The sequence below is a fragment of the Crassostrea angulata genome, chromosome 5, assembly GCF_025612915.1.
Source record: "Crassostrea angulata isolate pt1a10 chromosome 5, ASM2561291v2, whole genome shotgun sequence".
NCBI classification, from domain to species: Eukaryota; Metazoa; Mollusca; class Bivalvia; order Ostreida; family Ostreidae; genus Magallana; species Magallana angulata.
This window is the reverse complement of record NC_069115.1, coordinates 56,946,264-56,962,658: the sequence shown is the minus strand read 5'-3', so window position 1 is coordinate 56,962,658 and position 16,395 is coordinate 56,946,264. Positions and strand designations below refer to the sequence as shown.

The following is a 16,395-nucleotide window of genomic DNA, read 5'->3' as shown; positions in this document are numbered from 1 at the left end:
TAACCCTAACCTAACTCTAATTACCCTATCCCTAAACCTATAACCCCAAACCCTAACAGACACTGTCTTATATTTGAAGTGACTGTTTTATTAGTTCGCAGGCTAGAGATACATGCTAAATATACAATTTAGTTATAGCCATGTACAATTGCATTTTTATAAGCACCAACTGCACAGGTGTTTGTGTATTTGCAAAAACATACACCTGTTATAAACATTTATCTAGAACATAAATTGATAATGGCTGTGATTGTAGCGGAGATAGACATATATTCATGTATTCACGTACACTGGTGAAGGTGTTTAAAAGAATATCAGAGGCAAATAAACTGACAATATCTGTAGTAAAATGTACGAGGATTTGGAATCAAATATTTGTACAGAATGTGTTCGAAAATAAGATTAATCAATCCACAACTTGCGCATTTTTGTGCGCCGTAAATCGCAGTGTTTTTACAATGGGAGGCACTGTGCCTCCCAGGTCGTCCATCCGAATTTCTTTTTTAGATCTGCAGCTACTTAAAAACTACTATATTAACAACGGTTAACAAACAAAATACTGTAAAAATTGATGGTAATGCAGTAACATTTTTTTTTTATCTAGATCATTCTTTAGCTTCTGGAAGGAGGCGAGACGAATGTCTCGCCATTTCCGTCTCTCGTTGAGTTGATCGAGCGGGATTCTGGATGCTAGTTCGTTTTGTATCTCGTCCAAAATGGGCCCCTCCATCTTCCGAGGGGCCCCGAATGTACACTGAACTCTGTAAATCATCTCTCCGTACTTACCCATATAATTGTACATCCCTGCATAACCATACATGCAAATAGTTTAACAGACAAACTTGAAAAAAATTGATGCAGAAATTGTAATGATCTTGATTGTCTTTGCATGATAATTTTTATCTCATTTGGACTTCTATGAACTTCAACAACGCGACATAAACAGTACACATGCGATCAGTAGCAAACCTAATAAGTGTTTACATGTAGTTTTCTCGACAGCAAATCTTTTTTTTCTTAATAAATCAAAGGAAGAAATATAATGAAAAAGACAAAACAGCCGCCATATTGTCGTCTATAATTTGTTACTCACTGTCTAAAAATATATGGACGGCAATTACGTGATACGTTTAATCCAATGACGTTGCGTAAAGCACGAGGCAAAACAATGAACAATGTCCAATGAAAACACTGACCGTCGGCGTTGAGGTAGGCCGTTTCTAGGGGTCCAATGAAGGCGTACCTCCTCCCCAGTCCCTCCGACATGACCTTGTCTATGTCCTCCACGCTCATCACCCCTTCTTGCAATCAGTACAGAGGGTGTGATACAAAGATTGAAGTCACTGAGCTAGTACATCATATATATGTTAAGCAGTTTATATGTAGAAAACAAATCAGAACTTATATAATTACTAATATTATAGTTTCGATATATATTAAAAAATAAGTGCGTTGCAAAACAAAATGGCTATTTATGGACTTATGTCAAGTTTATCAATTTTTAACATATATTTAATCTATTTATATATGATTAACTTGATTAATAATATGGATTCCATTTCACACCCTTGGGTACCTCGTACAGCCTCCAGCACTCGCCGATGATGGACAACTGGATACGGTTCAAGATGAAGCCGTCAATCTCCTTCTTCACGATGACGGGCACTTGCCCCATCTCTGCCAACAGCTGCTTTGTCGTCACCACCACATCCGGGTCCGTCCAGGGGGCGGGAATCACCTCCACCAGGGGGGCATAGAAAGGCGGGTTGGTCTGCAACATTGTACATTGTATTTTTAACTTAAGCTGAAACTAATTATAAGCTGAACAATTATTTTGTTGTATAAATGTTAATCTTATTGCCTATTTAAGGATCCTCGACATCTCGTGACTTTTAGTTTTAATGACAGTACGTACGTCACAATATTCATCCATTGCGAAGCTGTTTATATTGCCAAATGTGGATGACCACTTCTATAGCGCAATGGGAAGCGAGATTTTCAATTATTGATAGTCTGAAATTATTTGGTTGTCCATGGAAGAATTTTATTGTTATCTGTGTTTCGCTTGCAAATTCACCACTAACAAAAGTTTTGGACAGATCTTGAGGGTGGTTCCTTACCGGGTGACAGACGATGAACCTGTTCTTGTGCTTGAGATTCTGAGAGATCAGAAAAGGAATCAGAGCGCTGGCCGCGCTGGCGATGATGACATCGTCTTTACAGAGGTCGTCTATCTTTCCGTGGACGCCTCGCTTCAGATCCAGGTCCTCGTACACGCATTCCTTCAGAAGAGAGCAAGACAATCTATGTAGTTTATTTAAAAATAAAGCTAAGGTTTTATTCATTCACTGGCGTCGGAAGCAAATTGAAAGTGGGGGGCTAAACTAATCCTCAGAAATATTGAAAAAAAAGTAATTCCCAAAATCATGGAAATCCTAATCCGTGGGGGGGGGGGGGGGGGGTATACCTATACTTCCCACAGAAAAAAAATAATTCCTTAACCAAATTTTTTTTCCGAAATCATGAAATTCCTAATCCGTGGGGGGGGGGGGGGGGGGGGGGGGTATGCTTCTGAATCCAACTTCTCAATCTTTCAAGGTAAATTTAGCAACAATAATCTTTCCTGATTTCCTGAGAGAAAACGTCGGGGGGGGGGGGGGGGGGCTGAACCCTCTATCATGCTATGTTTCTAATGGTTAGGTATACCTTTGCAAAAAAAACCCTAGCCCCCCCCCCCCCCGGTTCCGACGCCTATGATTTATTATTGCATCGCAGACATCTGCATGCCGTTTTTATATTTTTCTCATAATAGAAAATATATACCCTCTTATTCATGAAATTAAATGTTTTTAACCGCTTTTCTGATACTAATTAAAATGTTTTTCGATCGCTTTACATTAGTATGCAAGTTAGAAATGCTGAGGTGGATTGAAAATACATTTCCTATAACTACAGTTTCAATCCAATGTTTTCTCAGACGTCCGTGTCAGTTTGTTCCCGCCCATTTCAAATGTTTTGACTGTAACAAGTGAAACTGACGTAAGCTGTATATTTCCAATCTTGCCAGTTAATGGTCCGCGGTCTTATAAAGGAAATGTGTTTACTATATTTTGGAGTGCATGGTCGCTGTTAATAACCTAAATGAATATATTTGACGTGCGTAAACACTTTTGTGGGTTGTTTTTATATACCCCCCCACCCCTCCAACAGATTAGAATTTTCATGATGCGATATTCCAATATTTTTCCTTCTTCTTTTTTTTTATTTGGGTTTTTTATTTTTGGCTTTTAAAGATTAATTTTTTTTTGGATGAGTCTGCTCCTGCCCCCCTCCCCCTTAACTTTCAAACTAAAAAACGATGCTACATTCCTGGATAGAGCTAGAGAATATGAGTTGTAGCTTCATTGATACCATTTGGGAGTGTTGCGTTGTCAAGTTTGTAACGTTATGAATTCGTTCAATCCAATTTTTTAAAAACATTATTCTTTCTTTAGAAGAAGAATCAAGAAGAATACCACACGCAGGGTGTAAATCATCAATTCCAGTAGTGGCGATAACCTTCTAATTACTTGTAATTCAAAAATATATGTTTTCTACAAAGAGGTTGTCTTGTGAGCAGGTTCTTGTATGAACAGATAGAATGTTATTTTTGATACAATGAGTCCAATTAGATGTTGTTACGTCACTTCTGTAGGATTCCGCGTTATTCCATTTACCCGTCACTCCGTATTCTACTACCGAGAAACCTTCCAGCTATAGAAATTCATCAACACACGCTATGAGTATTTATTTACAGTTCGTTTGATTTTCTTATCGTTTGGTCCAAAAAAAGGTTATAAATTCTATTCGTGCAAGTGTTGACAGTCCCTGGTGCAGACTATGAAACGTGCATAAACAAATAAATTGCTATTTCGAGACATATACATTTTTCTTGCATTGTGGCCAATTGTGTGGAGTTACAGTAAACATGGAATCTATAATTATGGGTAAATGGAATTTTGCATGGTGAATATTTTATAGAAAGGGCTGATTGTATGATTGTCAAATAGTAATTATCAATTATTATCAATAAATATGTACTTGTATAAAGAAAGCGTCCTTTACACACTCGGCAAGGTCGTTTGTTCCGGTTATAAGTGACCTTTGCTCGTTGACCGTCAATTTTGCGCAAAGTAATCCATCTTTAGACAGCTGTATCAGCTGTTCATCAATGGTAGACAATGCATGCTGGACTTGTTCCGGTTTTATATCGTAGATTTGAACTCTTTAACCGGAAGCTGCGTAGAGCATAGCAAAACTATGACCTATAAGTCCGCTGTAATAGAAAGAATCAATATTGGTCTATAATTATATCTGTCAATGCGTCATATCTCCAATGCATACAAGTATTTCATATAACTTGTTGCGTTCAAGAAGAATAATTCTTATATATCTACCTGAAAAAGGGGGGGGGGGGGCATGACGTAACATTTTGTTCAGTGGATATTACAATATTTAACTTTATGTTTATTGGTATGTTTATTGGTATCAGTGATAAGGTTGCGATCAGAAGAGTGAAACCTTATCTGGACAATGAACTTATTTGAACGTGGCTTAAATTTCGCCAAAATTTTAAGTCAATTTCCTGCAAAAGACATCATGTACATCCCTTTTCTACCAGTTTGAGATGACACAACAAAGGAGTCATTTGAATACTAGTATCGTTATCATCGGAGAATACTTTCAAAATATATCAAATAGCTCTTTAGTGCATATAAATGGAATTGTAAATGTTGCAAGGAAACCTTAAAGCTAAATAAGATGTGATTTTTTTTTCAATTCAATCAGTAAAAGAAGATATATATTATCTGTTTTGTTTGACGTAATTTTTTAGCTTTACCTCGGCGGAAATGTATTAAAAATCGTGTATAGGTGTCCACGATCCTTTTACCAACTTTTTAAAAAAAGAATATTACACATAGTTTTGCAAGCCTTAGCCCGCTTTTACTCGTCAAACTTATGGTCTGGATAAACAGGATAACATTAATACGGATTAACTGCTTCATTCTGTTTCTACCATGCTTTCTTTCTCTTAAATTTACGATGACATTACAGGCTGAATATAGATTTGAAAATGAGCAATGTTAAGGACACAAAACAATTTGTCAGGGAGTGCTGGATGGTAAACTCTTTTTTCTCCAATTAAATAATTTCTCTCTCTCTCTCTCTCTCTCTCTCTCTCTCTCTCTCTCTCTCTCTCTCCTTCCTTTTTTTGAAAATGATGTGTACGCACTTGCGTATAGGCAGCTACGCGCCTGCGATCTGCAAAATATCTGAAAAATTATTTTTAATCTCTATAAATGTCGCAGTGTTAATGTGAAATTGTGTATCCACTAACCTTCCTACGATCCCCACTTGCTGCTCTGTCCTCTTGGTCGTCATTCCCGCTGACAGTGCTGTTTATCTTCGGATTAGTTTCGGGACAGTATGCGACACTATAGGCTATAGGTTATCGCTCAATAGCACTGCTCACACACAGGAAATGCACGGCTGTAGCGCATGCAGTCCTTTTGCAGTTGAGGCAATAAATACGTTTTGCACTATAAGACTATATGATTATCTTTTCGAAAAAGAAATTAGGGAGAGTAGTTCTAGAGAAAAGCAGTTAATAATAAGTAGTTTGCAGTTTGCAAATCGCAAAATATTAACAATAGGCCTGAAATGCTTTTTTTTTTTGGTGTTTCAAGCGGGTTAAATGTAACACTTTGCAGAAAATATCATTATTTTCTGCAATCCTAGCTATAACTACATGTACATAGCCCGCGAATAAAACGCCAACAAAAAAAGAATTTTACAATTTTTACAATGTGAATGAAATATCCACATGAAAAAAAGAATCAGCTGATTCTCCTTATATGTGAAGGTTACCACGGTAACTACAACTACTTGAATGTCAGCATTCGTGTACGTCTGTGCATCCCAAACTGTCGTCTGGGTGTCCGTTAGGATTAATGTCAATTACTACTGCATGTACTGGCATATCTTAATTCCCATTCGTGACAACTGAGGTTGAAGTGTTTGATCCTGTCGGACTACGGTTATTTTTTTTTCTTCTTTTTTTTTGGTCAGTGCTGTACTTTCACAAACGTTTGCAGACTAGTATTAAAAAAATGGAAAGATTCTTTCTTAGTTCTTGGGCGAGGTACTATTCTCATTTTCTTTGTATTGCAAAAGGGTTCCTGGCTTTTGTGGTTATCTCGTAAATTGCCTTTTTCACGTGCTTTACTGCCTCGAACACACAGATTGGATTTCAACATCTTAATATATGGGGGGGGGGGTTCCCTTTAACTTCACACTGATTATTTCCTTATTTTCAATTCAATTTTTTACATGATCTCATAAAAGTGTGTGTGTGGGGGGGGGGGGGGGGGGGGCAACTCCATGTTAATTCAATTTTTTGTATGTAAATTTCAGAAAAATCTTTGTTGCACAAAAAAAGGGGGAAGGCACCCCCTGTCCCCCCCCCCGCCCCCTGATGCTACGTGCTTGATTTCAATGGTTCAACTTTTGTATAAAAAGTTTATATTTTCCTACTGTTCTCAAAGTTTTCCGGATTTAAATATTAGGATGAGGATTTGGTTTTATATTTTAGATAAGTCGTAAAAACGTTTGACAGCATATCGACTTTCTGATGGTAATGCAAGCTTTTGATATACCGATTTTACAATAAAAATGCAGAATGGATTATGATTTTAAGCGACAAAAAGCTGCCGAAAGACAAAAAGTAGAGGACTTATTTGACTTTGAGGGATGTAAAGTTGGACGAGGGACATACGGCCATGTATATAAGGCTAAAAGAAAGGATGGGTGCGATTTTGTTATTTTTTTTTTGCAACATTTCAACAAACCTATGCGAATTTGAACATGTTGAATATTATTTTGTTAAGAATCAAAAGTGTTACATTTATAAATAGACTTTACGGAGCCATTGTTTAAAAAGTTATTGTTCCATTGTATGTTTTGAAACTGACATTAAACCAAATTTTGTATATGTTATGTGTTAAATTGTATTTGGTAAATATAGCAAATGTTGAAATTGTTGTGTTGCACAGGTCGGAAAGCAAGGAGTATGCCCTGAAGCAGATTGAGGGTACAGGAATATCTATGTCAGCATGTAGAGAAATTGCTGTAAGTATGCCTTCAACAGGTCTAGGCAACCTACATTGTTTGAGTAACTGTTTCATTTTTCATAAATTGATAAAAATCTACCAGAAAATGAAATGTTTGTTTGTTAATTTTCAAGGAACTTTTTCCTATGCGTAAAGTTGTTGACGTCTTGTAGATAATGTTTACAGAAAGACTGCGGTTTAACAAAACATTTAGGTTTTACTTGTGGTAAAACATGTGATAAAAAGAATCTCTCATGATTTGCAATGGTATATGACTTTTATCCAACTCGTCGTGTGTTTTCTTTCCCATAGCCAAGGCTTGGGGATAGAAAAGAAAACACACAACTCATTGTATAAAATCATATACCATTGAAAATCATGAGAGATCCTATATATATATCTTTGTCCTCTTTTTGTAGTTGTTGCGCGAGTTAAAGCACCCTAATGTCATTAGTCTACAGAAGGTGTTTCTGTCCCATCAAGACAGAAAGGTCTGGCTCCTCTTTGACTATGCAGAGCATGACTTATGGGTAAGATTGTTTCTATTCTTATTCCACTTGGTGGATGAAACTGAAGAATAAATTATGCTTTTTTATTCACATCAAGTTGCTAAAGGCGAGAGTAATAGGGACAGACATGAACAGACATACATACACACTCACTGTTGGCATCACACAGCCATTGAGCAGATATTTAAAAAAAACATACAGATTCTGTTAAACGTGTTAAAAATAGACCAAATTTTTTTAATATAAAATTTTTATTCATGTATAAATTGTGAGTCAACATTTGTTGGGATGTGAATCTGTTGGTGAGGGGTTTTAACAAGACCCACAAATTCAGACCACGACAAAGTCATGGTTCCATAGATTTATATAGCTGCATGGCTCTCTGTTTATTTTCTTCAGCACATCATTAAGTTCCATAGATCTGCAAAGGCCAACAAAAAACAGATTGATGTTCCACGGAACATGGTGAAGTCGCTGTTGTATCAAATCCTGGATGGGATTCACTACCTCCACGCTAACTGGGTGTTACATCGAGATCTGGTGGGTGCAGCACAAAGTAGAACAGACACTGTCTTATGTTTGAAGGGACTTTTTTTTATGTAGTTGGCTAGATGCTAAATACTGTAGAAGCACAAATCTTTGATGGGTTAAAATTTAGAATTTTTTATAACAAATAAAATTTCGTCATATCGTAATCTCTAAAATTGTTCAAGTATCAACTCTGTATTTATGAATACTTGGGTTAAAAAATTCATCATGGATTTCATTTCATTGACTTATACTGCTAACAAAAATAACGAAATTATATCCACAACGAATATTTCTACTTTTCCAGTATACAATGCAGTAATAGCCATGTACAATATCATGTTTTAAAAAAACTAACTGCGCAGCTGCTTGTATATTTGCAAAAACATACACTCGTTATTTATAAGCTTTCACCTAGAACATAAATTATTAATGGCTGTGATTGTAGAAGTGATAGATGTATTCTGTTGGCAGCATTTGTCTGTAAGAATTTGTAGAATGGAAATTTCTCTGTGATTTGTAGAAACCTGCCAACATTCTTGTCATGGGAGAAGGTACAGAGAGAGGGAGAGTAAAGATAGGTGAGTGTTATAAGTGGGGAACGTGCTATTGATACATGTATATTTTGTATACTGTACTTATGTATACTGTACATGCATTTAATGAAAGGCATGTCAATCAATCTTATTCTTAATAGTATGTTATAATGATCTGACAAAGTGTCATTATTTATGTAAACATGGACTACAGGTACATGTATTGATATATAGAGAGTAAAGTAAAAGTCTGATGAGAACAACCCCCCTTTTTCTGATTCCAGCTGACATGGGGTTTGCCCGACTGTTTAACTCCCCTCTGAAGCCCCTGGCTGACCTTGACCCTGTGGTTGTGACCTTCTGGTACAGGGCCCCAGAACTTCTACTTGGTGCTAGACATTATACAAAAGCAATAGGTAAAGTTGTCCTGCTTGATTCAATGATCTTACAGATTCAAATGATTGGCGGTTTGGGTACAAGACTGTGTAATTTTTGTCTTTTCAGATATATGGGCAATAGGGTGTATATTTGCAGAACTTTTAACTTATGAGCCTATATTTCACTGTCGACAGGAAGACATTAAAACAAGCAACCCTTATCATCATGATCAACTAGACCGAATATTTAATGTCATGGGCTTCCCTTTAGGTAAGCATGGGATATGGGTAATCATATTCTGTTCATTAGGTTAACAATCGATCAAAAACATGAAGCTGTCCAATAGGTGTTTGATAAAAATACATGTATTTAGTTTCTTGTGCTGGTTTTGATAAATGTCAAAAACAATAGCTACTTTAATACTTTCATGTAAAAATGTTTCTAACTTATTAAATTATAGACTTCAATCATTACCAGAAGGTTAAACAGATCACCTGTCTGTATATTTAAGCATTTCACAGGTACATCATTTAGTACTCTTCAAGGTTCATGTTTTGTGATCTTGTTATTTCAACAGAAAAAGACTGGGAAGACATCAGGAAAATGCCAGAGCACAGTACATTAACCAAAGACTTCAAACGGTCAAAGTAAGGTTGCCCATTCCACAGACAATAGACCACAATACAGGATTCCCAAAATTGTTCCAATTACCATTTCTTTTACAAACAAAATCAGTTATTTAGACAAATAACATTATGATTATATTTGTTTTGACACCATATTTGCAGTTTCAATATGATTTAATTCAAAATCATTCTGCATGTTTTGTTTATTTTTCATCAAAATAAATTTGTCACTAAATTTTAAAGATTCGTTTTCCCTATCTTTTTTTCTGTTGCAGTTATCTAAATTGCACGTTAGTGAAGTATATGGAAAAACATAAAATAAAGGCAGATAGCAGGCAGTTTCACTTGGTGAGTGCACACCTGTAAAAATTGAAAGATTTTACAACTTATATGATATATATGACATCTGTACATATACCGGTACTGTTTGTTAAGGAGTGTAGAAGCAACATTTAAATGCTTTTTTTCGCTAATGAGATGTTCCTTAATTTTACAGTTACAGAAACTTCTGACAATGGACCCTACAAAGAGAATCACATCAGATTATGCAATGAAGGACCCCTACTTTACGGAAGAACCCCACCCCTCTCAGGAGTAAGTATGGGGTACAGGGTGGTTATAGAGCCTTGGTATTGGTTGATTGACATTGTGGAATAATGTCATTTTCCATTGTGTATTTGTATTGTGATATAAAGCTAAGTTATTGTAATAAGCAATGTTTCCATGTGAAAGATTCTGGAGAGGATGTTTATCATCATGAAGTTGTATTAAATTGTTATAAAATTAGCAAGAACCTGTTACTGTTGATGTAGAAAGAAATATGATTCTGTGTGAGTTGTTTGGATTTTTTGAACATTGTAGTATATTTGAGGGGAAGCCTATACCCTACCCTAAAAGAGAGTTTCTGACTGATGAGGACGATGACAAGGCGGACACAGGAGCCAGTAAGGTAGGTCTGAAATCACAGGGGGACCAAGTCAGATTGTAGTCATAGTGTCCGGAGGCAAGCAGTTAGGAATACCATAAAGCAGAAAAATTGTGCTAAAACATTGTTTCCTCTCCCAGTTTTAACGTGTTTCTTTGAAAAACTGGAACTTAAAAAAGTTATCATATTAATTGATTCAGTGCATGTATATAAAAAGAATTTGAGATATTTAGCACTTTTGTTGCAGTAGCTGCTGTAAATATTAAGAAAGCATATAAACACAAAAACATACAAACCAGAAAGCAGATCTCTGCTGTTTATGGCTTGTGATTTGTAAGGGTTGGGGTTTATAGTGTAAATGCAGTGTAAAGGGGTCTTATCTCTCCATGTGTTATATTGACCTGCTTTTTGCAGGCCACTGACCAGTCCTCTAACCACACCCAGCCAGCCAAGCGTGTCCGCGTGATGCCCCCCTCCACCACCAGTACCAGCGCCTCTATGGTAACTAGTGACTACCAGGTAACCTCTAAAACTCTGACCACTTCCACAATGCATGCTGGTCTGCCATTAACCGTCGCATGATTTGGCTGTAAAGTTGTTGTCAGGCATAGTAACTCTGGAACACTGGCTGAAAGGTCAGGGGTTCAAGTTCCAGGGCTTATATCTTGACACACTGCTTCACTTTTATTCATTCCTGCTGACTTTTTTTTATTTCCAAAAAAGAAACAATCAAAACTTTATTATCATTGGAAAATTTATTTTAACTGTTTTACATTTGTATTGTAGTTTGAATAGTGGAAATTAAGTTGATTCTATTGATGAGATAAAATTGATGTTTACTGGGATTTTGATAAATGTAAATGCTCCTTTTGGAGACAAGTTGATTTTCTTTGGATCGATAAATAATATATATAAGTGCATGCTATTAAAGTGGTCATATTTTTATTGTGTTGCCATTTCTGTATCTGTTTTGTTTATATGAAACATGTATAATCCTTATTTTATCAATGGTAGCAAAATCTCTAAGAAGTCAAATGATATGTTTGCTTTTGTTACCTGTACATTATTTACCATCACAAAGTGAACAAAATGTGAATAAAATGGTCTAAATGTGCTGTATAAGCATGATGTATATTCAATAGAATTGATGTAGCAAAACAAGTTTAGAACTGAGTTTATATTTGAGTGTTTGGTATTGTACATGTGCCTGTATTTATTTGACAGAGGGTAACACAGTTGTGGGAGAGATTACACCATATGCACTGCTCTCTGATGCCTGCTCTGCTGCGTGTGTGTTTGTCTGTTGATGTTTAACATGTTTTGTAGGCAATAACTAACATAGTAGGGTATTCAGAACTCCATTAAATGTTGTTCTATAGGCTATGACAATGTTTTAGACAAATATCTACATGTATCTCAGAAAATTCTGTAATTTCAACCTATAGTTTAACTTGACATTCTGGGGAAAATGGTGGAATCCCTTTTTTCAGAAGTTGTTAAAAATTATGTAGATTTTTATCATGAACTCTTCACAAAAAACATTATGATACAGACAAAGCTAAAAATGAACTGTTTCTTTTATAAGAATGGTTTAGAATGACTCAACATAGCAACCCTTGTTTAGTAAGGACTGATATATAAATTGTGTATACTGATTTAGTCATGCACACATTCTCACTTTTACTGGGCATTTCTTTCAATAACCTGCTCTCAAAATGTCAAAAAGCCCAATAATGATGTTAAGTTGCCATTTTACTTTTGTGGGTTTTTCGCACTGATATCCATGTTTGATGATTAACTAAATCAAAATTTCTCCTGTTACTGAAAACGCTCTATTTCTTAAAGGGGCATGGTCACGATTTTGGTCAAAAATTATTTTTTCGATTTTAATCTATACAATGCTTCAGTAAGGCATTTTAAATAGGCAACCAAAATTTGAATCTCATTTGTTGAGTTGTAAGCGAGATACAGAGCATACAATTCTTCGCTATGTAAACAAAGCCTTTGTTTACATCTTGAATATTGAAGTGAAAATTCCAGTTTTAGACCTCAAATGAATGTGTAAATCATTAGTAACTGTTTATTTATGCTTAAAATGAATAAAAAGATAGACAAATCAGCTTGAAAAAGATTTTTACTGTTATATTGAACCTATGTAAACAAAAACAGGGCACGAGCCTTGTTTACATGAGAAGAATTGTGAGCCTTTTATCTTGCTTAAAACTGATCGACTAACAACCAAATTTCATTTGATCATAAGAAATGCTTTCCTAAAGCATTGTAAATAATAAAAACAGAGAAATAAAATTTGACTAAAATCGTGACCATGCCCCTTTAAATGTAATGAAACAAAATCACATTAATTTTCATGTGCCAATGAAATTAAAGTACCAATAATTAAAGAATTTTAACCAGATTAAAATTTTTGACTTTGTAGGGGAAAATAACATGCTTCATAAAAGATATTTTCAAACTATTTTTTGTGAGATATATTTTTCATAATTCAAACTCTGAAATCAAGGTCCACCATACAAAACTAATGTCAAGTTAGCTGTTATTCTTTCTGCTTTGTCGACTTAAAACACTGGACAAGATATATGTGGTCAAGACTAAAGGTCAATTTCCATGGCTGGCCGAGACGGATGCTCTCATGCAGAGCTGATAAATTTAGAAGAAAGACTTCATAGTTGAACCAATTACCGGACCTAGATACACAGTCATCAATTCTAATCACCCCCCCCCCCCCTCCTTTCTTAAAATAGCTCTTCTGTAGTGAAAGAAGCTGTTTCGTGCAGTGAATTTACTAGGAACTACTACACTTGAGCATTTTTCTCTATATTGAAGCAGGGACGTATATGATTGAAGTCTTTGCATGAGAACTCAGGGACGTATGTACCGTTAATCATGTCTCTGGAAAACTCAACTGCTTCTCTGAACACTCTTAGATTTGGGTGTCGCGTTATTATAATAGCAAAGAACGGCTAGTTTGTGAATTGCACCATATTCCTTAATAGCCTCTGGTAGTACTGTGCTTTAGCAATTGATTCTAGATGGCAGACATTAATGAATATCTATGAATATCTACCAGTGTTTTGCATTCTCACTCCCCATACTTAATTATATCAAAGAGAATTAACCACAGTACATGAATTGTATTAAACAAACGTATGAAAATCAAAAGGCAATCACTGTTGTCATTTCGACTTCATGCATTTTATGTAAATAGGTTTAGATTAGAGTAAGACATAATGTTAAATGAAAAGAAGAAACTTCAAAATTTTATGACTAATGAATAGTATAAATGTTACTCTAATGTTGATTGGTTTAGAGCTTAGGCCAATAGCGAGACACAAAACCTTGGGTTTTATGCCCTGCTACACAAAATCCATTTAGTGCTAGTATGAACTGTTTATTACTAATTATAACTAGCAGCAGAATTTAGTTCATTAACAAAATGCAGGACATTCAAACTACAATTGAAACAAGTACGGTAATGTCTGAAGCGCGGAAGTAATACACTTGGTATTTCAACCAATAATTCATCGGCACCGATATGTCCTGATTGTTTTGCTCTGTGGTGTGATTATGACATTGTATGATATATATATAGCCTGATGTTAGTCGGCCGTGTAGAGCGGATCTTTACACGTGTCGGTGGTACGCAGCTCCAGTCATTGGCCCACCCCCCCAGGGGGAGGGACTTGGTCAGCGAGCTATGATGAGATGTAATGTTGACATGATTATTCTGTATATTTGAAGGGGAACAGCTGGCACTCACACAAGTCTGGTGTAAGTCGACATCATTTCTGCTTTCTTCTTCTCTTTCTGCCTCAGCCTCAGTCTCTCGTGTTTGTTATTCTGCATGTACTCCTCCACCCTGATCGTGTCAAGGTCACGTTATCAATGCAGAGATGAGCAATGACCTTGACCCTTGAGCTTCCATTTCATTACCAACAAGCTAGAATTGCTGTTTTTAGAAGAAAAAAAATTAAAGATTATCATGTTTGTATTAATATATTGTACATTGATTTGGTTTTCTTAAAATGGTGTTTAGTGAAAAGCTGAAAAACCAAAGATAATTTAAACAACAAAAGTTAATTCTTGTTAGAAGATTTTACAGGCATGTACTGTGGCTATCATATGACCTGTGTGTTAATTTGATTCAGTGAAACATTGTTTGTAAGTGATTATGCTAATGCAGCCCTTAAAAATGCAGACAGAGCAACTTTAGGAAGTCTTGAGATAAAAGAAGTGAAGCACATCTTTGCATTTTTAACTGTTTATGGTATTCTGTCCAGCTTAAACATAGAGAAATTTTGTTATTTTAAATTGCAATAACTTATTTTGTCAAATATTAATACTGTTCTTATTACATGTATTAACTTTGTTAATTATAGTTTATTAGTTAATTAATAGTCTTTTTCAAATGTTCATTTAATACACAAAAATGTAGTCAACATTAAAACATTTTATAAAGATACTGGTTTGGTGGCATATTTATTCAGACCTGGTATGGTTTTTTGTGTGATTTGACTTAGACGCTTGTGAATAAATGTACGTATAAACGGATCACTGTCCCATCATAATTGTCCATCGCTAATTCATCACCGATTCCATCTGGTCTAGAATCACCAGGCCGTCTCCATGGTAACCAGGCACCTCTCCATTCATTTCATTCACAGACTCGTCACGAAAAAGGAATAATTTCACATTAACTGCACCCATAACATCTGTATATATTATTTGACAAATTCTCCAAAAGAAAGTCTACATAATTATTATGATTATACTAATACTGTAAACATGAATATGATAGAATGGAAATGTAGATGAGAAAATTGTATTCTTCCAAGTAGCATAGTAATAACTGTAAGTATGTGCCAGATATATTTGGTTTGAAAGTTTATGACTGAACAGGTGTAGGAACTGAATGGAATTATATACATGTATTTGTTGTATAATGTATATGTATCAGATAGACAAGATGGTTTTGTCTAAGCAAATATTGACCTGCTTCTTTTGTAGCACATGCACAATGTTCAAGGTAGTCAGCAAGGAATGACCTTCACCTCAGGCGGCCATCAGACCTCAACAACCTCTACAACGAACTACGGCCAGTCGTCCCGATTCTGAGAGTCCTGTAGCAAGTCTCATTCTGATGAGAATGTTTAAAAACTTACTCATTTATAAGGGTATTGTGTTCTTATTGAAAGCATCTTGGAAATTAAAATCAGCTACCAGTATTCTGTTCTCAGTTTCCCCGTAGTGACTTTCAGCTTGTTTTAGTGACCTTCACTTTGCTAAGTTAAACGCTGACTAAAGGTCAGATGTGTGTTAAAATGGATGTGTAAGTTCAGTGAATGTATGTGTAATAACTCAGTGAGTGTGTATATGTAGTTGTCAGTGGTTTCAAGTCCATTGTATTTTAAATCATGTGGTACTCCTATTGAATATGCATCTGGGCAATTCATAAAGTCATTCAAATAGAGGGCAAACTCTGCATTTTTGTCAAATCTGATCGTAACATAATAAAATATTTAATGTAATTTGTGTTCGTCTTTTTACATCTATATTTGTTATAAAGATTGATCCACTTGTACATCTGCCATTTTAAATGGACAACTCTGTAATGAGGGCAATGCTTGCAGTATTTGTACACTGCATATGTTAATATTAAATTTAGTCATTTTCATACCTTGAATATTACTGATCAATGAACAATGGATTTAATATTAAACAGGCAAG

The 16,395-nt window shown here is 35.5% G+C and overlaps 1 protein-coding gene and 1 pseudogene across 8 annotated transcripts; one reads left to right on the top strand and one right to left on the bottom strand.

Annotated features, from left to right (window-relative positions):
* Positions 1 to 1,540: 1,540 nt before the first annotated feature.
* Positions 1,541 to 4,308, bottom strand: LOC128185520 (lambda-crystallin-like; annotated as a pseudogene).
* Positions 4,309 to 6,664: 2,356 nt separating this feature from the next.
* LOC128183037 (cyclin-dependent kinase 8-like) lies at positions 6,665 to 16,196 on the top strand. Of its 8 annotated transcripts, none has more exons than XM_052851842.1 (14): positions 6,665 to 6,846; positions 7,092 to 7,167; positions 7,568 to 7,678; positions 8,057 to 8,197; positions 8,709 to 8,766; positions 9,006 to 9,137; positions 9,226 to 9,369; positions 9,677 to 9,746; positions 10,001 to 10,073; positions 10,222 to 10,319; positions 10,587 to 10,674; positions 11,077 to 11,169; positions 14,410 to 14,439; positions 15,676 to 16,196. In XM_052851842.1, exons 1-14 carry the CDS (start codon positions 6,719 to 6,721, stop codon positions 15,781 to 15,783), a joined length of 1,350 nt encoding a protein of 449 aa, XP_052707802.1. In that variant the 5' UTR covers positions 6,665 to 6,718; the 3' UTR covers positions 15,784 to 16,196. The 8 variants fall into 8 exon arrangements, with proteins under 8 accessions (XP_052707802.1, XP_052707806.1, XP_052707805.1 ...); XM_052851845.1 differs by having other exon boundaries at positions 6,666 to 6,846; positions 11,077 to 11,151; XM_052851841.1 differs by having other exon boundaries at positions 6,666 to 6,846; positions 11,065 to 11,169.
* The last annotated feature ends 199 nt before the right edge of the window (positions 16,197 to 16,395 follow it).

Coding starts and splice junctions, on each gene's coding strand:
- LOC128183037 (XM_052851841.1), top strand. CDS start 6,719: ATGGATTATGATTTTAAGCGACAAAAAGCTGCCGAAAGACAAAAAGTA. Junction 7,679..8,056: donor ATGCAGAGCATGACTTATGG/GTAAGATTGTTT, acceptor TATTTTCTTCAG/CACATCATTAAGTTCCATAG. Junction 8,198..8,708: donor GGGTGTTACATCGAGATCTG/GTGGGTGCAGCA, acceptor TGTGATTTGTAG/AAACCTGCCAACATTCTTGT.